This window comes from Vulpes lagopus, chromosome 11 (assembly GCF_018345385.1).
Source record: "Vulpes lagopus strain Blue_001 chromosome 11, ASM1834538v1, whole genome shotgun sequence".
Classification (NCBI taxonomy): domain Eukaryota; kingdom Metazoa; phylum Chordata; class Mammalia; order Carnivora; family Canidae; genus Vulpes; species Vulpes lagopus.
Window position 1 is genome coordinate 108,408,361 of NC_054834.1, and position 20,804 is coordinate 108,429,164.

Genomic DNA, 20,804 nt, shown 5'->3' on the forward strand with positions numbered 1-20,804 from the left:
AATGAAGGACCGAGTGTGGGCTCCTTTGCTGACCAGTAGGGACAGCCTGGCTGGTGGTGCAGGTTTCCTGGCAGAGCCGGAGGCTGAACTTTTAGAGAGTTTTTCCAGCTGAGACCTGAGCTCAGAGCCTGGGGAGCGAGCTCTCAGTGGAGGTGATGGGGACCTGAGGGTCAGAGCTGGCCTCCTGGGATTTCTGCCACCCGGGTGGCTGCTGGAGGCCCTGTGAGCCCAGGGGACCAGCCTGGTGGCCCAGACCTCCCGCCTAGTGGCTACTAGAGGCCCTGTGAGCCCAGGCCTCCTGCCTGGGTGGCTGCTGCAGGTGCTGTGAGCCCAGGGATCCACCTGGGTGGCTGCTGCAGGTGCCATGAATCTAGGGGACCCGCCTGGGTGGCTATTGGAGGCCCTGTGAGCCCAGGCGACCTGCCTGGCAGCTGCTAGAGGTGCTGTGAGTCTAGGGGACCCCCCTGGTGGCTGCTGCAGGCGCTGTGAGCCCAGGGGACCCGCCTGGGTGGCTGCTGCAGGCGCTGAGCCCAGGGGACCTGCCTGAGCGGCTGCTGCAAGTGCTGTGAGTCCAGGGGACCTGTCTGGCGGCTGCTGGAGGCCCTGTGAGCTCAGGTGACCCGCCTGGGTGGCTGCTGCAGGCGCTGTGAGCTCAGGGGACCCTCCTGGGTGGCTATTGGAGGCTCTATGAACCCAGGGGACCTGCCTGGGTGGCTGTTGGAGGCCCTGTGAGCCCAGGCCACCTGCCTGCGTGGCTGCTGCAGGCGCTGTGAGCCCAGGGGACCTGCCTGGGCGGCTGCTGCAAGTGCTGTGAGTCCAGGGGACCTGTCTGGCGGCTGCTGGAGGCCCTGTGAGCTCAGGCGACCTGCCTGGCAGCTGCTGGAGGCCCCGTGAGCTCAGGGGACCCTCCTGGGTGACTATTGGAGGCTCTATGAGCCCAGGGGACCTGCCTGGGTGGCTATTGGAGGCCCTGTGAGCCCAGGCCACCTGCCTGGGTTGCTGCTGCAGGTGCTGTGAGTCCAGGGGACCCGCCTGGGTGGCTATTGGAGGCCCTGTGAGCCCAGGCCACCTGCCTGGGTTGCTGCTGCAGGTGCTGTGAGTCCAGGGGACCCGCCTGGGTGGCTATTGGAGGCCCTGTGAGCCCAGGCCACCTGCCTGGGTGGCTGCTGCAGGCGCTGTGAGCCCAGGGGACCCACCTGGCGACTGATGTTTGATGCTGAGTGGTTGCTCCACGGAGAGGAGAGCAGTGAGCAGGTTGTCAGGGATTCATGGGTCAAAGGAGGTTCGAACCCGTTTTATGGTTCTAAGGCCGTAGAGCCGGATGTCGATTAAGCATGTTTATTTAATTCTTGTCGTGTCTACCTGTTACCCTGGTTACAGAGCAGCCCGTCCTAGGAGTGAGGCTATCCCTTTTATGCTTGCATGGACGCTTTGTTTTTAGCGCTGACTGCTTCAGAAATTGGGTTATGTAGCTTCTTCGGGGAAACGTGTATTCAGATTTGGGGGTGGCAAAAAGCAGTGTGTCGAGTTTGGTCATTAATCTTCCTTTGTACGGCTTTGGCATGGCTTGAGGTAGGGAAGAGAAGGCCAAATGAGCTCATCTAATGTTCTGGAATCTTCCATGATGGCTGATATCACCTTTTGGACGCCTCAACTTTCTGCTTGAGAAAGGATAATATCTTTAATGAGCCCCACACTGTCTTCACTACTTTGTCACCACGAAGGGTTGGGTAGTTTCATTTCATTTTATTTTATTTATTTTATTTTATTTATTTAATTTTTATTTTATTTTATTTTATTTTATTTTATTTTATTATTTTATTTTATTTTATTTTATTTTATTTTATTTTATTTTTATTCTATGTTTTTTAAAGATTTATTTAGTTATTCATGATAGACATAGAGAGAGAGAGGCAGAGACACAGGCAGAGGGAGAAGCAGGCTCCATGCAGGGAGCCCGACACGGGATTCGATCCCGGGACTCCAGGATTGTGCCCTGGGCCAAAGGCAGGTGCTAAACCGCTGAGCCCCCCAGGGACCCCCAGTTTCCTTTTTTTAAAATCCGGTTTCCTCATTCTTAAAATGGGAAGAGTAATACTTTAAATGGTTTGTGGGACTTGAGATGAGTCGAGAGAGACAAGAAGCTCAGAACGGGGCAGCCCCGCAGGCGCCCAGTGCCGACCGTGTTTTGCTCGGTTTACTGAACACGGAAAGTCTCTTCTTTGCACTGAGCTTCCTTTTCTACCCACGTCATTCCAGATCCGTTAGGTGGAGGTTAAAATGTGTGATACGTACCGTTGCCGAGCAGCAGTGATAAAAACAAACGAAGTCTTTTTTCCTAATTGGCAACTCACAAGTGTGGATCATTCATCAAAACCTGCTCGAAGACTCTTTGGCCGGTATCACTCTATTCCATCATGTTTATATAATTTGCCTTTCACGTGAAAATATCTTATTGAGGCGGTTTAGTTTCCTACAAAACTTCTTCTAAGCGTCTTAGAGTAACAGAAGAGAATTCCCAGAAAGGTCAGATCAGTGGCCTGTGCTCAGGGGAGGCTTCCTCAAGTGAAGGAATCGATCCTGACGTCTGGGAACCACGGCGGCGCCACCCGCGGACCTTCCTGTCCTACGGGCCCGGCTGCCTGCGCATCGTCCCGTACGGTAGGTCTTCTAGAAGCTTTCCATCGCCCTATGTCCTGCTGCTTTTTCACCGCCGCCCCCCACCCCCGACATAACTTAATGAGAGGCTGGTGGTGCTTACACTTCCCCGGCCCGCGGCGGCTGCGTGTCCTGCGGCTCGGGCCCTGACACGGGGTGTGTGGCTGCAGGACGGAGGCTGCGTCCACACGGGGGGCGAGAAGCGTGGGGCAGATGCGGGTCGCGGCCGTGACGGCTGGCCTCGGAGCCCGGGCGGGCAGGGGCTGCGGCCACTCCGTGCTGCCTCGCTGCCAGGAGGGCGCCGGGAGGAGAGGGCGAGGTCGGGCCGCTGCCCCACCTGCCTGGCCGCGGGGCGCGGGGCCTGGTGGCCTCCCCGGGGCCCTCCCGCCTGCGACGTGGGCCGTATGGGGCAGCGCCTGAGTCGGGAATCCGCGGGAGCAGGAAGGAAATCGGGATGACGTGGGAGCTCTGCTGAAGGTTGGTTTAAGGGAAACTGGGATGATCTGGGAGCTCTGCTGAAGGTTGGTTTAAGGGAAACTGGGATGATCTGGGAGCTCTGCTGAAGGTTGGTTTAAGGGAAACTGGGATGATCTGGGAGCTCTGCTGAAGGTCGGTTTAAGGGAAACTGGGATGACACGGGAGCTTTGCTGAAGGTTGGTTTAAGGGAAACTGGGATGATCTGGGAGCTCTGCTGAAGGTTGGTTTAAGGGAAACTGGGATGATCTGGGAGCTCTGCTGAAGGTCGGTTTAAGGGAAACTGGGATGACTTGGGAGCTCTGCTGAAGGTTGGTTTAAGGGAAACTGGGATGATCTGGGAGCTCTGCTGAAGGTTGGTTTAAGGGAAACCGGGATGATCTGGGAGCTCTGCTGACGGTTGGTTTAAGGGAAACTGGGATGACTTGGGAGCTCTGCTGAAGGTTGGTTTAAGGGAAACCGGGATGATCTGGGAGCTCTGCTGAAGGTTGGTTTAAGGGAAACCGGGATGATCTGGGAGCTCTGCTGACGGTTGGTTTAAGGGAAACTGGGATGACTTGGGAGCTCTGCTGAAGGTTGGTTTAAGGGAAACCGGGATGATCTGGGAGCTCTGCTGAAGGTTGGTTTAAGGGAAACTGGGATGATCTGGGAGCTCTGCTGACGGTTGGTTTAAGGGAAACTGGGATGACTTGGGAGCTCTGCTGAAGGTTGGTTTAAGGGAAACCGGGATGATCTGGGAGCTCTGCTGAAGGTTGGTTTAAGGGAAACCGGGATGATCTGGGAGCTCTGCTGAAGGTTGGTTTAAGGGAAACTGGGATGATTTGGGGGCTCTGCTGAAGGTTGGTTTAAGGGAAACTGGGATGACACGGGAGCTCTGCTGAAGGTCGGTTTAAGGGAAACTGGGATGATTTGGGGGCTCTGCTGAAGGTTGGTTTAAGGGAAACTGGGATGACACGGGAGCTCTGCTGAAGGTCGGTTTAAGGGAAACTGGGATGATCTGGGAGCTCTGCTGAAGGTTGGTTTAAGGGAAACTGGGATGACTTGGGAGCTTTGCTGAAGTTTGGTTTTTCCCGCACGAGCTCCCTGGGCAGGTGGCAGCACACCTGCTCATCTGCCCACCGTGGCTGCCCCGTTCACCCTATAAACCGGAATCGCTTTCTGGAAGGCGTTTCAGTGACACAAGTCGAGAGGCTTTCAACCGTTTATACTCTTGACCTGATATTTCTCCTCCTAAGGAAATAGTCGACATTTCAGAGGAGCGTGCAGGTGCCTGGGTTTCTAAGTAGAGCATCGTTGGCAAATGTGAGAAATAGAAGCGACTGAGCGAACGCTCATGGGCAAAGGTCCAACGAACGTAACCCAGAGAAGGTTGTTCAGTAATAAAATGTGGCAGTTTTCACGCGTATTTAATACCATGGACCCGTGGTCTCACGCAGCTTGTGACCGGCTCCGTCGGCCGCTTCTCTCCCACCTGCAAGGCGAGCGAGCGCGTCCTGTTGCTGCCCTGACCCGTGACCCCCGACAGGTGATAGGGCCAGTATCAGTTTGCCGACCTTCCTTCCCGCCTAACGTCACGCTTGCATCACCATGTACGTAGTGACACGTACACGCAATAGAATCTTAGTTTGGTGAATCTATTCCTTTTCCCAGTATGCTTTCCAAAGGACCACATGTCTCACATGTTGGCAAATTGAACACCAATAAAAAATAAATTTATAAAAAAAAAACAAAAAAAAGAAAACAAAGGACCACCTGGAATCCGAGTTACTTCTGAGACACTGAATTAGGAAATAACTTTTATTTTTTTTCTATTTTTTTCCTCTATTTTCTAAATTTTCTATATATGTTAGAAAATAAAAACTACTAAAAAATATTGAGTGAAGCCAAACCCTTTTATTTATTTTTTATTTTTTATTTTTTTCAAACCCTTTTAAATAGCAGGACGCAGACAGGCCCAGTGGCAACGACTATCAGGAGATGCAGCCTGAGGTGGGGGCTCTTTCGTGCCCGGGTCCTGCGTCTCTGATTCCCTGGGGTGCTCGCACCTGTGGGGCCAGCAAAGGGGGGACCACCACCGAGCCCACTGCCGTCCAACATAAGTAATTTATTTTTATTTTTTATTTTTTATTTTTTTTTAAGATTTTATTTATTTATTCATAGAGATGCAGAGAGAGAGAGAGAGAGAGAGAGGCAGAGACACAGGCAGAGGGAGAAGCAGGCTCCATGCAGGGAGCCCGACGTGGGACTCGATCCCGGGACCCCAGGATCATGCCCTGGGCTGCAGGCGGCACTAAACCACTGAGCCACCGGGGCTGCCCCAACATAAGTAATTTAAATCCTTTTATATTAAAAGACACAGGACAGTGGAGCCAAGGAGGATGGCCTTAGGTCGTCTCCCTCTCCCCCGGGACATGCTTCCTTTTTTTATCCTGGGTCAGTGGTTCGCAGCTTGACTGTGAATTAGCATCATCTGGGACCTTTTAAAATATGTGATTCCCCGGACCCCATCTGCGCTGATTCTGACTTAATTGGACCGGGGTAGGGGCTGGGCTCTAGCAAAGGTTTCCCCACATGATTTCATGTTTACCCGGGTTGCGAGCCGCTGCCCTAGGCCCGGGGAGCGGGGTGCTGGGAAGGCCGACAGCAGGAGCACGGCCCCGGGCGACCCTGCTGAGGCTTCGTGGGCTGCTCCTTTACTATTGCACCCAATGTCCGTTCCGACAGCCACGCGCTCAGGGAGGGGGGGGGCAAGTGGACACGGGGGCTTTGCCACCCTTGTGTTTTGAAAACCAGTGGTTTCCGGGAGTGTTGAGACTAAGACAACTCGGGGAGCGGGCCCTTTGTAGGCGGGCGTGCCTTCAGAGCCCCCGTGTGACTCGTTCGTGCCTCCCGCCGTGACCCGGGGCTCCTCCGTCTTCACACCTGTGCTTGGTGTCCGGCAGTCGCTGCCCCCTGCGCCCGGTGATGTCCTGCCGGTGACTGGAGGGGAGCACCGTGCACCTTCCAGGCCCCGGGCCCCGCCGGGTCCGCGGATGCCACTGTGGTGCCTGCGTGAGAAGTGAGGGCCTGTTGGGGCCCGGGGAGCACTTCGGGACCTGAGGGGCCAGATCCTGGTGTTTGGTGCCTCCTGCGTCAGGCCGTGCCAGGGGCTGCCCCCGGCCGATGGTGGCTCTGGAAGGCGTGGTCCCCTGCTGGGGCCTGGCCTGCGTGCACGCTCCTCTCCGCAGCCCTGGGCGGCGGGAGACAGGTGCTGGGGGGGGGGGCAGCTGGGTGCACGGCAGCCTGCAGGTGCTCCGCAGGTGCCCCGCTGGTACCCCACAGGTGCTCTGCAGGTGCCCCGCAGGTACCTCACAGGTGCTCTGCAGGTGCCCTGCAGGTGCCCCGCAGGTACCCCACAGGTGCCCCACAGGTACCCCACAGGTGCTCTGCAGGTGCCCCGCAGGTACCTCACAGGTGCTCTGCAGGTGCCCTGCAGGTGCCCCGCAGGTACCCCACAGGTGCCCCGCAGGTACCCCACAGGTGCTCTGCAGGTGCTCCGCAGGTGCCCCGCAGGTACCCCGCAGGTGCCCCGCAGGTACCCCGCAGGTGCTCTGCAGGTGCCCCGCAGGTGCTCCACAGGTGCCCCGTAGGTGTCCCTCATGTCCCTGCAGGTGCCCCGCAGGTGCCTCGCTGGTGTCCTGCTGGTGCCCCGCAGGGCCGCACTCAGGAGACCCGGCCTGCGGGAGCGAGGACCAGGGCCCGTCGCGGGCGGTTGGCAGGGCCGGGTGGGGACCCGGAGCCCAGGCCGGGGGCCCGCGCCGTGGACGCCGTGTGCGTTCTCTCCTGCTGCAGGCCCCCCAGCTTGGCACTGGGCGGCCCAGGGGGCGGTCCTGGGCCCTCTGCAGCTTCTGCACCCTGGCTGGGAGCCTGGAGGGAAGGGACTTCTGGGGGTGAGTTTCGGGGATATTCTTAGTCCGGTAGGCCGGGCGGCTTATACACAGCACCGAGTGGGTTCCCTTTCTCCCCGGACGGCTGGTCCCCTCCAGGCTTCCTAGATCACACCACCTGGGGTGCTTGACGCTGAGCCGCTAAATTGCAGAGGAGGCTGTGGCTCTGTGCGACCGAGGGAAGCCCGCCAGCCGCTGCGGAGCCCCGCCTCGCACACCCCGCACGCCCCGCACACTTGCCGGCGCCACGTGGGTGACAGGCAGCAGCGATGGCTCTCCAGAGGTCCCCTTTCTCCCACGCGCCTTCGTCAATCTTTGACACACCCGGGGGAAAACACGAACTAGTCAAAGATTCCTCATGGTTATTTATTCCTTTTAATAGCGATTTACCAAGACACACAAGTCTTTGTGCAATGGATTTCACAAAATACTGTTTATATTAAAAACGTTTCGTTATTTTCCCAAATGGGTTTTTTTTCTCCCCCTGATAGCAGTTTTTGCTTTGTTTTCATCTATCTTACGTGTTTCCAGTCTTATTTCCAACTCCATTTTGATTTCTTGGTGATTAATTACTAGAGTATTATCCAACAGATGATGTAAAGTTGAGTAATAATTGGTGGAACCTAATCTTTATATAATTGCTTTTCTTTTTTTATTCCCCTTTTTTTTCTTTATTTTTTAAGATTTATTTGTTTGAGAGAGTGAGCGTGAGCATGCACGCGAGGGGGGCAGGGGCAGAGAGCGAGACTCCACCCGTAGACTCCCTGCTGACCCTGGAATCCGAGGGGGGCTTGGTCCCAGGGCCCCGAGGTCATATCCTGAGCCCGACTCAAGAGTCAGACGTTGAACTAACTGAGCCGTCCAGGTGCCCATAGAATTTATTTATTTATTCATGATAGACACAGAGAGAGAGAGAGACACAGGAGGAGGGAGAAGCAGGCTCCATGCAGGGAGCCCGACGTGGGACTCGATCCGGGGTCCCCAGGGTCACGCCCTGGGCTGAAGGCGGCGCTAACCCGCTGAGCCCCCCGGGCTGCCCTTATTTTTTATTTTTTAAGTAGGCCCCTTGCCCACCATGAAGCTCAAAGTGGATTTGGACTCGCAAGTCTGAGATCAGGACCTGAGCCCCTAAATCAAGAGTCGGCTGCTTGACCGACTGAGCCACCCAGGCGCCCCACTGTGTGCTTCTTCTTAAGTCAGAAGGACTCTTTTCTGTTCCCCACGCCACTCGTTTTGGAGATTCCTACTCACTTAATAAGCCTCTGGTCATAATGGAGAAAATGTGTTTTTTATTTGGTTTGTAACGTGTCACCTTTGGAGATAATGTCCTTATTCTCTTTCTTTGATTCCTTCTTAGATTCGACATTTTCTCTGTAATATTAATTTACTTCAAATAAATTTGTTTCTGCTTCAAGCAGGAACAGTTTTTTTTGTTTTTTGTTTTGTTTTTTTGTTTTTTTTTTTCTGTTCGATTCCAGAGCCATTGAGCATCGTGGATCCAGTCTGGTACTTAAGTGATGGTACTTAAGTGATGGCTTTTCTATTTTAGCGATGTTTGCTTGTTTTGTTTTAATTTAGCCGTATTTTGTTCCTTTATTTTTTTTTTTAAATTTTAAAGGTTTTATTTATTTATTCATGAGAGACAAAGAGAGAGGCAGAGACACAGGCAGAGGGAGAAGCACGTTCCCTGCAGGAAGCCCGACGTGGGACTCGATCCGGGGTCCCCAGGGTCACGCCCTGGGCTGAAGCCCGATGCTAAACCGCTGAGCCACCCGGGGATCCTCTTTTGTTCCTTTAAAGGAACAAGGCCGTAGGTCCATATTTGAAGAGCTGTGAAGACCAAACCGTTGCAGCCCTGGCCCCTTCCTCTCCGCTTTATAGAATATGGAACAATATGGTCCTTTGTCTTTATAAGCTTCTTTGTCGTCCTTGCTTTTTTCCTCAACTTTCGACCCTTCCAATTAAAATAGGGAAATGGTGCTGGGGACCCTGGGAGAAAGAGTCGGTATCGCTTTGTAGCAGTAAGAGTAAAAATTCTACATTTGATCTTTGCTGTAATACAGTTGTTTTATATTTATTTAGCAAGTTTTGCTACGTCGTCGTCGTCGTCAGCATTATCCTCTAGTCCAAATCTCCAAGTTAAATATTCTTACGAAGAGGAAGGCAAAGTATTAATTTCCAAAAGGAAAAAGGAATTTTAGTAGTTGTTTGTGGTTGTAATTGGTGTGATCATGTATCTCTCACTGGGAACTGTGGCCTCAGACTCATCCACAGGCAACCGTGACGACTGCGTCTGTCTCTACTGAGGGTCTTAAATACACAGGCCTTTAAGTTTGGGGCCGGATGTTTTCCATTTATGTCTTAAAGGTATTTGCATGGTCAGCTCTAAATTAAGATTTCTGTGACTAGGTACCTTGTAGGGAAATGGTGAAGAATGAATAAACCCTGACTTGGGCTGTGGCCAGAAATTTGTCATCTTTTGGGTTCTCACCACAAAGTCTCTACTGTAATGGACCAAAAAAGTCAGATGATGGAAAACCGGAGAGAGTGAATGGGCAGGCGCTGGACTAAAAATGTTTGACATAGTCCCCATACAGAAATGATGGTGCAAACTGATTTTAAAGTAAATATTAAATTCACGTTTTTGGATATTTTTAAAAACCACCTTCATCAAGGTATGACTGACACGTTAAAAGTTGTGTATGTTCCATGTACACACTCCATGCGTTTGGGCTTACGCCCATGAATCCACCCCCAGCATCAAGGCCATATGCATATTCATCCCCTTGCAAAGTTTCTTCCTGTCCCTATTATTAGTATTATTGTCAATTTTTTTCTTTTTTTTTTTTTTTTGTGGTAAGAGCACTTAGAGATTCACCCTTTTGGCAGATTTTAAATATGTAATACAGCATCATTAGCAGTAGGCACTATGCTGGATAGCGAATCCTGAGAACTTATTTATCTTATAACACTGGAACTTACTGTACTTTGAGCATCACGTCCACCTCCCCCCAGGCCTGGCAATCACCATCCTACTCTCTGCTTCTATCAGTTTCTTTTTTTTTTTTTTTAATTTTTATTTATTTATGATAGTCACAGAGAGAGAGAGAGAGAGGGGCAGAGACACAGGCAGAGGGAGAAGCAGGCTCCATGCACCGGGAGCCTAATGTGGGATTCGATCCCGGGTCTCCAGGATCGCGCCCTGGGCCAAAGGCCGGCGCCAAACCGCTGCGCCACCCAGGGATCCCATAATTCTGGATTCCACGTATACGCGAGATCATAATGTTATTTATCTTTCGGTGTCCGCCGTATTTCCCTTAGCATAACATCCTCCAGGTCCATCCGTATTGTAGCAACCGGCAGGATTTCCTTCTTTTTTTAAGGTCGAGTAATAGTCCACTGTACGTATCGATATTTTCTTGATTCATTCATCCACGGTTGTGCATTTAGGTTCTTCCCATATCTTGACTATTCTGAATAATGCTGCAGTGAACCTGGGGGTACAGGTACCTCTTTTCAGGATGGATATATTATTATTATTTTCTTTTAGATTTTATCTAAAGAGGTTTATCTGAGAGGCACAAAGAGAGGCAGAGACACAGGCAGAGGGAGAAGCAGGCTCCACCCAGGGAACCCGATGTGGGACTCGATCCCGGGACCCTGGTGTCACGACCTGAGCCGAAGGCAGATGCTCAACCCTTGAGCCCCCCAGGCGTCCCAACACTGTGTCTTTTTAATGTTTGTATCCCTAATACCTGCTAGAGATCTAGCCCGAAGTGGGCTATAAATATTCGATGGATGAGATAATGTAGGTGAATATTTTGTGTTTTTTAAAGATTTTATTTATTTGAGAGAGAGAGAACATGATGAGCTGGGTGAGGAGGGACAGAGGGAGAAGCAGGGAGCCCGATGCAGGACTCGATCCCAGGACCCTGAGATCATGACCCGAGCCCAGGGCGGATGCCTAACAGACTGAGCCCCCAGGTGACCCCGTAGGTGAATATTTCCACTCGTCCCCCACCAACCACTTCATCCCACTCTATTTTTATGCTTTTCATTTCTAGCCTAGTTCTCATGAGCGTGCATAATAAACCTCACTGAAATCTTAAAATTCGTTAGAGTATCTTCTAGATAAAATTTGATCTGCAATCCGTCTACAAAAGCTTCTTCATAAAGCTAGCAGGTTTTTAGCATGATATTCCTTAAAGAAAAAAAAAAAAAGATCGTTCCATACGAAGTCGTTGTTAGATGCTTGAAATATAATGGAAAAGAAGCAGGGCTAGATTTTTTCCTGGAGAAACGTGAAAATAAGGTGGCTTCTCCGTGGGCACAGCTGTAACCGATGTGCCAGTAACAGCATAATAGGGTGATGTCAAGTTGTCTGGAGAAGAAGCAGGGTCATAATTTTTTTTTTTTAAATTTTTTATTATTTTTTTTTTATTTTTTTTTTTCATAATTTTTTTTTTAAAGATTTTATTTATTTATTCATGAGAGACACAGAGAGAGAGAGAGAGAGAGAGAGAGGCAGAGACACAGGCAGAGGGAGGAGCAGGCTCCATGCAGGGAGCCCGACGTGGGATTCGATCCCGGGACCCTGGGGTCACACCGTGGGCCGAAGGCAGGTGCTAAACCGCTGAGCCCCCCAGGGGTCCCCAGTAGGGTCATAATTTATCAGCCTGCCCCGCTGCAAGCTCTCGGTGGTCGCCGAACAAGTGGCTGGCTTCACTTTTCTAAGACCCTTCCTGGGCTGTGAGTTACCCGTGTCCACCCTAAAGCAGATTCATGATACAGGCTTGGTTCTAACGTGCTTTTCCAGGAGGGCCCCGTTACGTGTGGAGCAGCCTCTTGGGTTTTGTGGTTCTCACTACCTAACGGGCTTTTGGAGTGTGTGAGGGTTAGACTTTCCCCGGCGGGCGGCCCGAGCACCGTGCTCATCCGTGGGTACTTTAGCTTTCCTTTGTTTCTCTCAGCATCTAGATCATGTGTTTGCTGGGCGTTCAGCTGGAATCATTTGATACCGAACCGCTCCTAAAAGCCCTGGGGGGGGCAGCCCGGGTGGCTCAGCAATCTAGCACCTGCCTTCAGCCCAGGGCACGATCCTGGAGACCCGGGATGGAGTCCCACGCTGGGCTCCCTGCATGGAGCCTGCTTCTCCCTCCTCCTGTGTCTCTGCCTCTCTCTCTCTCTCTCTCTCTGTGTCTCTCATGAATGAATAAATGAAATCTTAAAAAAAAAAGCCCTCGGGGGCTCAGCGGTGGAGCATCTATCTGCCTTTGGGTCAAGTCGTGACCCCAGGTCCCGGTTCAAGTCCCACATCAGACTCCCTGCATGGAGCCTGCTTCTCCCTCTGCCTGTGTCCCTGCATCTTTCTCTGTGTCTCTCATGAATAAATAAATAAAACCTTAAAAAAAAAAGTAACGGTGACATATTGAGAAGAAGATTATGTGGGCGAGACATAATGATTATAATTAAGTGACAGGGAAAATACCAAGTGCGCGGAAAGCTGCAGAGTGCAATGGAGAGTGGGTGGCTCGTGGAGGCCGAGGCCCCTGTGGCTGAGGATTATGTATTTAATCACAGAATCTGCCCCATCTAAACGCCGAAGTGTTTCTGTTGGAGGAGAGGCCTGGCGGGGGGGGGGGGGGTCGTCAAGGAGGCAGAGAGGTAAGAGGTGGGTGTACGTGGATACCTTCTGGCCGCCAGCCCTGTCGGCCTCCTGGACTCAGCAGCCTCCTCTTTAAGTCACGGGCAGGCGGTTCTGGACTTTTCCCTTCATTTGGAGGAAAGGGAAGTGTTCGTGCTCCTTGAATTGCAGTGGGCAGGCCTCCCGCTGAGGCTTTTTGTCTTTGTTGTTGTTTTTTAAAGATTTTATTTATTTATGCATGAAAGGCACAGAGAGAGAGAGAGAGAGAGAGAGAGAGAGAGAGAGAGGCAGAGACCCAGGCAGGGGGAGAAGCAGGCCCCAGGCAAGGAGCCTGACGCGGGACTCGATCCCGGGACCCCGGGGTCACGCCCTGGGCCAGGGGCAGGTGCTCCACCGCTGGGCCACTGGGCGCCCCTGTGTCTCTTGTCCTAAGTGCTGGTTTGCTGCTGTTGCTCACGCTGGGACCAGACAGTGGGCGGGGGCGGGGGCGAGGCCACGAGGGCGGCAGGTGCACCACCCCCCCCCCCCCCCCCCCCCGGGAGGCCAGGGCCTGCGACACCCCAGCCTGAGGCTTTTCCACTCAGGCTGTGGCCCTGGAGTGCTTGGGCCCTGGAGTCGCAGGAGCCTGTGACCTGCCCCGACGCTTCCCGAGTTGCGCTTTAGCCGGTTTCCCGGCCGTAAAACGGGGACGGGGGTGCGGGCCTGTCTTGGGGTGACCTTGGACAACACGCGTCACGTTTCAGCACCGGGCCTGGGGGCGCGTGCGTGAGCAGGACACCTCGTCTGCCCGCTCGGAGCCAGCGCGGCCTCTGCTTCCCGGCCGCCCCGAGGCCCGACGCTGTGGGGGACCTGCGCTCGTCAGCGTCTTCGGGGCCGCCGTGCTGTGCGGGCCTGGGGGGGCCCCTGCAGAGCACTTGCCCCCGGCTTTGACCAGCCATCTCCTCATCCACTTGAGCCTGCACACGGTCCTGCCGAGGAGCGGCAGCAGCTCCACTGGGCCTTAGAAGGCGCCGAGAACATTCCGGGAGCAGCCGCCCTCGGGAGGCCTCGGCCGACCGCCCGCCTGCGGGACGGGGCCGCGGTACGCAGGGGTGGCCGCAGGCGCTTAGCTCCAGGGCTTGCTGCGCTCGGGGTTGGGCTGCGAGGCTCTGAGAACTTCTGGAACGGGTGTTCGGAGCAGACGAGTAGCTCAGGATTCCCGCTGCTGCGCGCTGTGGAGCCGGGCGCTGGGCCGCCGGGGGGGGGGGGGGGCTGCCCACATGAAGCCCGCGCCCTCGGGCGCTTCCCCCTGCGGGTCCTTCCTGGTGCCAAGCCCACCCTTCCCTCCGCAGCTCCGGGGAGGACGCGGGCCGGGAGCGGCCTTCAGTGGCTGCGGCAGCCCCGCGGAGCTGCAGGTGCAGATGAGGGTGCGGGTGCAGGTGCAGATGAAGGTGCAGGTGCGGGTGCGGGTGCAGGTGCAGGTGAGGGTGCACGTGCGGGTACAGGTGTGGCTGCAGGTGCGGGTGCGGATGCAGGTGCAGGTGCAGATGAGGGTGTGGGTGCGGGTGCAGGTGCAGATGAAGGTGCAGGTGTGGGTGCAGGTGTGGGTGCAGGTGCGGGTACAGGTGTGGCTGCAGGTGCGGGTGCTGGTGCTGGTGTTGGTACAGGTGCGGGTGCAGGTGCAGGTGCTCACCCTGTGTGACTTTGGCTGCGGGGGCCGGGGCCTGTGGTGAGGGGAGGGACCTGGACGGTGACCCTGACTGTGACCCTGACCGTGACCCCAATGGCGACCCCAACGGCAGAGGCCGGGCCGCAGCCCCGGAGCCAACGGGCAGGCCTGTGAAGGCACCAGCCAGGGCGCCCAGGGACAGGGGTACCTCCTGGCGGCTCCCGGGCCCCTTCGCTGGCCTCATCCTGGGGCAGGGGCTGGACGGCCGGGGGACTGGTTTTGAAGGGACGGCTGCTGGCCGTCCGACTGCACCGCTGGGCCCCGGGCGGGCCGTCGTGGGGCATGGGGTACCACCTCTCATTTACCGATGTGCTCACCCCAGTTGCGTTTCCCACTGGAGTGTGAGGCCGCGGGTTAGCCTGAGCTTGTGTCTTGGGGAAAAAGCGCCCTTTTGTCCTGTGTACTTGGTGTTACGCAAGCCTTGCTCAGCAGCTGCGACACTGTATTCCGTGAATGGACTTTAATAGTGGGACCCCAGGACTCCCTGTTGCAGGGCGTGAAATTGGCTTCGCAGTCGTTCGCGGGGACACTGAGGGCTGACAAGGCCTCGACCATGTGTGAGGCTTGGGTGGGTCCGTGTGACCCGTCTGGATTCTCATGCTTTCACTGGCAAAGTGGACTTGATGTCACAGGTGTCACAAAGGTAAAGTGAGATTTTTGTGATAAAAGACCTGCGAGGCTTGGCATCAGGAATGCGTTTATCTCCAGTCCTTCTTCATATTTTGATTTTAAGTGTTACAAACATATTTTTTTTTTTTGAGCAATGGGCTAAACTTACAAAATGATGAGAAAATAGTTAAATAATTTAAGGAACAGCAGGTGCTAAAGCCCAAGGCTTAGTTGGCCTCAGCATACCTGATACTCCTGAATTTATCTATAAAAAGTAATAATAGTAATGATGCAGGGCTCCGTCTCAGGACCCTGAGGTCGTGACCTGGGTGGAAACCAAGCGTTGGACCCTTAACCGACTGAGCCACGCAAGTGCCCCCCCCTCCCCCCGTGATTCCTTATTTTTATTTTTATTTTTTAAAAGATTTTATTTATTTATTCATGAAAGACACAGAGAGAGGCAGAGACCCAGGCAGAGGGACAAGCAGGCTCCATGCAGGGAGCCCGATGTGGGACTTGATCCTGGGACTCCGGGATCACACCCTGGGCCGAAGGCGGCGCTAAACTGCTGAGCTGCCCGGGCTGCCCTCGTGATTCCTTACTGATGCCTCTGATGTATGTGAGAGGGTCTCCAGTTACGGGCTGATTATTATTATTAATAACGATATTAAGTGACAACCAACCACTGTGCTGAGCACATTATTTGCGTGATTTCATTTTACTACCTCAAAGTAGTTGACTGTTCTGATTTTACAGAGGAGCAAAGGGCCTTTGAGAAGTAACTGCCCCCAAGTCACGTCTCTAGGGATGGCTTTGCACCATTAATGGTGCAAGAGAAGGCATCTTTGGCAAAGGTGTTGTGATACAGGCGCTGCAAAGGCTTCTCCGTGGTGGCACAAGTTCTTTTATTTTATTTTATTTTTTAATTTTTATTTATTTATGATAGTCACAGAGAGAGAGAGAGAGAGAGGCAGAGACATAGGCAGAGGGAGAAGCAGGCTCCATGCACCGGGAGCCTGATGTGGGATTCGATCCCGGGTCTCCAGGATCGCGCCCTGGGCCAAAGGCAAGCGCCAAACCACTGTGCCACCCAGGGATCCCGGCACAAGTTCTTTTATAACAAGACCTCAGTGCTGGGAAACTCATGAGCGTGTTATCAAGATCTGTGAAGCTGGAGGTTTAAGTTAGAAACAAGCCGATTTTGATTTTTCTCAATTTCTTACCTTACTACGCTTTGTTATGTTTATTTAACAGATAATGCTTCTTGATATTTTAACGATGTCATTTTGATGTCTTGTCATTTGAAACACGTCCCTTTGCTTTCCAGGCAACAGCACAAAACAAAGGAGCTGGCCACGCACGGGGTTTGGGGAGATTGCATTTTATTCTAGGACCGCGGACTATAGTTTGAGTTCGTTAATGGATAGCATTGAAATTAGTGAGGCCAAGTCAAAGTGTGTTTTTCTGAGGAGAGAACCTCTGTCGTCCCCTTATTCACTGCTTCCTTTTATTTTTATAATTTTTATTGGTAGAAAAAAATTGGAATACTGTCTTATTAACAATAAATTCAAATTTTATTCAGTTTTAGGAGGAATAATGAATTTGTCGGGATGTTTTCATACCTCGTCCTAGCAATCCATCCATACATATGGATGGATTTCCATCCATGGATTTACATATATGGATTTCCAGATTTTATCAGCAGTTTGGGGCTGTTATTCGGATGTCTTGAGTGATAGCACACAGCATTCTGGGATCTAACACGCTGCCATTTCTGGCTTGTTTTCCTCTTCCAGTGTCTGTCTTTATGCTGAAAGTGCAGGTGAATGACATCATCAGCCGTCAGTACCTGAGCCAGGCGGCCGTAGAAGTGTTTGTGAACTACACGAAAACAAACTCTGCAGTAACTACGGACAATGGAGCAGTGTTGATAAAAGTACCCTACAAATTAGGGCTCAGCTTAACCATTGTCGCTCACAAAGATGGCTACGTGTTGACTCCCCTGCCTTGGAAGACTGGAAAAATGCCAAGTAAGCACTTACGTAGGGTCTTGCCTTTACTAAATGTAAATGGAGTTTACGATCTGGTAGATGTAATGGCAGACATCCATTCTGGTAAACGGAAACTGAGAAAACCTATGTGAAGTCAATACAGAGAGGTTGGAAGGAGAGCCAGTTTGAAGAAAACATGATTTTTTTAAAAAGATTTTATTTATTTATTCATGAGAGACACACAGAGAGAGGCAGAGACGCAGGCAGAGGGAGAAGCAGGCTCCATGCAGAGCCTGATGCAGGACTCGATCTCTGGACCCCGGGGTCATGTCCTGGGCCGAAGGCAGAGGCTCACCCACTGAGCCACCCAGGGGCCCTGATTTTTTTTTTTTTTTTTTTACCCCACAAAGGCTTGAAGGAATCCTGAGCAAGAGCTGTGCTCAGGGACAAAGCTTGTCTGCAGGTGGCAGAGGGGGCTTGGCATGCCGGAGGGTTAGACGCAGGCTGGGCCAGATGACCAAAGGATGTTCTCAAAAGAGGAGACGAAAGGTTTAGATTTATGTGCTGAAAAATAAGGCAGTTATCACAGATTCCTGAATGCAAAAACTGTAAGTTGTTCGGAAATTGGATTTACTTCACAGTGTATGACGTTTAGGCCAAAAGCAGGGCTACGGTGGATTCAGGGAGCCTTGCTCCAAAGCCCCGCTTGTGCTCCTGGTGGACGGTAACGAGAGCCTGATGCGAGAGAGGGATGAAGAGAAGGTGAGTGCAGGAGACTCACTGAGGAAAGGATTGGTAATTATTGTGTGATCATTTCACGGGATAAACACTTATCAAATCATCACGCACACCTCAGACTTACACTGTCATGTCAGCTATAGCTCAGTAAATTTGAGGGAAAAATAAGAATGAATAGGACTTAGGGGATCCCTGGGTGGCGCAGCGGTTTGGCGCCTGCCTTTGGCCCAGGGCGCGATCCTGGAGACCCGGGATCAAATCCCACATCGGGCTCCCTGCATGGAGCCTGCTTCTCCCTCTGCCTGTGTCTCTGCCTCTCTCTCTCTCTCTGTGTGACTATCATAAATAAATAAAAAAAAAAAATAGGACTTAGGGTGACTGCTCGGATATTGGGAAGTACAGACCATAGATCTGTAATCCTAGAATGTAAGTCTGGCTGATTGGAAGTGTGATACATGAGGTAGCCAGTCTTGCTTGCTTGCTTGCTTTTTTTAAAAATTGTGATGGTTAATTTTTTTAAATTATGTTTAGTTATGTTAATTTATTTTTAAGTTAGAATTTAGATGCTTTATTTGGTTTCATATTGGGAACATTTGAGTTCTTGAGACATTGTTCAAGTTTAGAATGAGAAAGAAAATGAAAAATGAACTAGGTAAACCAAGCTTCATGTGAATAAGATTTAATAAAATCATGACTCAGAAATCTAGTAGGGATATGTCTGAGGTGAATTCGTGGTCTTCCATGCTTTAGTTTTTTTTTTTTTTTTTTTTTTTTAAGCCAGACATCAAGCACAATTATTCATTAAATGAAAGTTAGAAGAATAATGAAAGAAACCAAAAGTAAGATGGGAAAAAAGAAATAAAGATAAAAGCAGATGAACATTAATTAGAAAATATAAAGAAGAGATCATTGACAAAATGCTAGTTCTTTGAGATAAAATAAATTACGTGTGTATCTGGTTAATCTAAACAAATAGGGAAGTACAAGAAGAAAAAATATAAAATCTTTTATTTATTTTTATTTTTTTAAACTTTTTTTTTTTAAGATTTTATTTACTTATTCATGAGAGACACAGAGAGAGGCAGAGACACAGGCAGAGGGAGAAGCAGGCTCCACGCAGGGAGCCCGACGCGGGACTTGATCCTGGGACTCCAGGATCACACCCGGCTGAAGGCGGGCACTAAACTGCTGAGCCACCTGGGCCGCCCTATAAAATCTTTTAAACCATAGTAATGTTCCTTATCAAATTGGATGGTAATAATCTTAAAAAACCTAGTAAACAATTTTGCAATAATATAAATGATTATGTTGTTTTAGATGAGGTAGGCCAATAGCCATGGATAAAATGTTGTGAGTAAAAATAGCTTGATTCAAACGCTATTAAAAAAAAAAAAAGTTACTCCAAATCATTTTATAAAACCAGTGCAGCCTTGATTCTGAGACCTAACAAAGGTAGTGCAAAATTAAATGCTCTCATATGTGCTCTCTCTCTGTCATATACACAAATGCTCCTCTGTAGGCCAATCTATCTAACTTACACTCTAAGTACAAAAATCCTTAACAGAATAGTAAAAAAAGAATTTCACCACATTTAAATTTAGCTTTCTGTTAAGACCAAGTAGGATCTTCCTTCTTTGTAGGTCTATAAGGATGCCAAATGTGTTACTCTATTGACTTTACACACCCTATTAGATCCCATTGGAACTGCCAGATGATAACATCGACAACTGTCTGAAGTGCATCTTGTAAGTTCATCATCTGTGCCTAAGAAAAAGCTCCGTGGAAACTAGGACCACAAAGATCTCCTTGACATGCGAATATCTCAAAATCGTACTTAACTGTAAAATGTTAGAGATGATCCTACTAAAATAAGCTGAACACAGATGTCCGTATAATCTTACATTATACAAGTTCTTATCAGCAAAAATAGATCAACAGACCAAAAAAGGGGAATGGCTATGAGAAAGAAAGAATCAAGACCATTACTATTATCCGTTATCATCACATCCCTGGAGAATTACAAAGCATGAATCTTAAAACTCCCGAAATTAATGGAATTTGACAGAATTACTGATTGTGGATTAAGCATTGGTAAAAATCAGTACACATTCTTATATGCCAGAAGTAGTTACCAGTTATGGGACATGAAATGCCTCTCAGAACAACAAGAACAAACAAAATATGCAGGGAAGTCTTTAAAAAGTGTGAAATAACCATGTGTTAGGGAAAATAAAGCGACCAAATGTTACTGATAAACCTTAACAAAACTAAAAATCTGAATAAATGGCAAAACGTTATAGTTCTTTAGAAAACCCGAATATTGTAAAAGTTTCAGTTCTTCCTAATTTTTAAAAAAAAAAACGTAGCAGGATAATCCTTGGAGAATAAATGTGGAAAAATGCCTGGAAATAATTTTAAAAGAATATTTATTAGAGGTGATTTGCCATTTCAAGTAATTAAAATATTATATAGCTACACAACTAAAACTCTGTGATACTGTGGTACAAATCAGATGGTAGCATGTAGAAGAAAATGTAATCAATATATATATATATTTAGAAAATGTAATCTATGATAAGGTACCATTATCAATCAGACAGAAAAGGCTGAATTCAATATTCAGGAGGTAGTGTTAGGATATTTTGGTTAACTATTTGGAGTAAATGAGTTAGGATTTATATTCTAAATATATTGCTCATAGAGTTCAAATGTGGAAAATCAAATCATATTAAATACAAGAAAAATAAAAAACTACTGTTTTTTTTATTAGGATGGTCTACTTAAGCTTTAAAGCAATGTAAGAGATCATAAAAAGTAGATTTCACTATTTTTTAAAAAAAGGTACAGTGTAGCATGGCGACTGTAGTTAATAATACCTAATACTGTACTGTATATTTGGAAGTTGCTAAGAGAGTAGATCTTAGAGGTTCTTATCACGGGGGGAGAATGTGCCTGCGTATAGTGGTGGATGTTAACTAGACGCTGTGGCGATCATGTTGCCATATATACAAATATTGAATCGTTATGTTGTACACCTGAAGCTCATAAGTTATGTG

At 50.1% G+C, this 20,804-nt stretch overlaps 1 protein-coding gene across 4 annotated transcripts in view; it reads left to right on the plus strand.

Annotated features, from left to right (window-relative positions):
- Positions 1 to 20,804, plus strand: part of FAM171B (family with sequence similarity 171 member B) — a 62,273-nt gene that overhangs the window by 18,172 nt on the left and 23,297 nt on the right. For 3 of the 4 annotated variants that reach the window (XM_041722196.1, XM_041722197.1, XM_041722199.1), the window contains exon 2: positions 16,816 to 17,049. In XM_041722196.1, the coding sequence (XP_041578130.1) occupies positions 16,816 to 17,049 (234 nt within the window). Of the gene's footprint in view, positions 1 to 14,951; positions 15,054 to 16,815; positions 17,050 to 20,804 lie in introns of those variants that run through there. The other variant, XM_041722198.1, reaches the window with a different exon arrangement.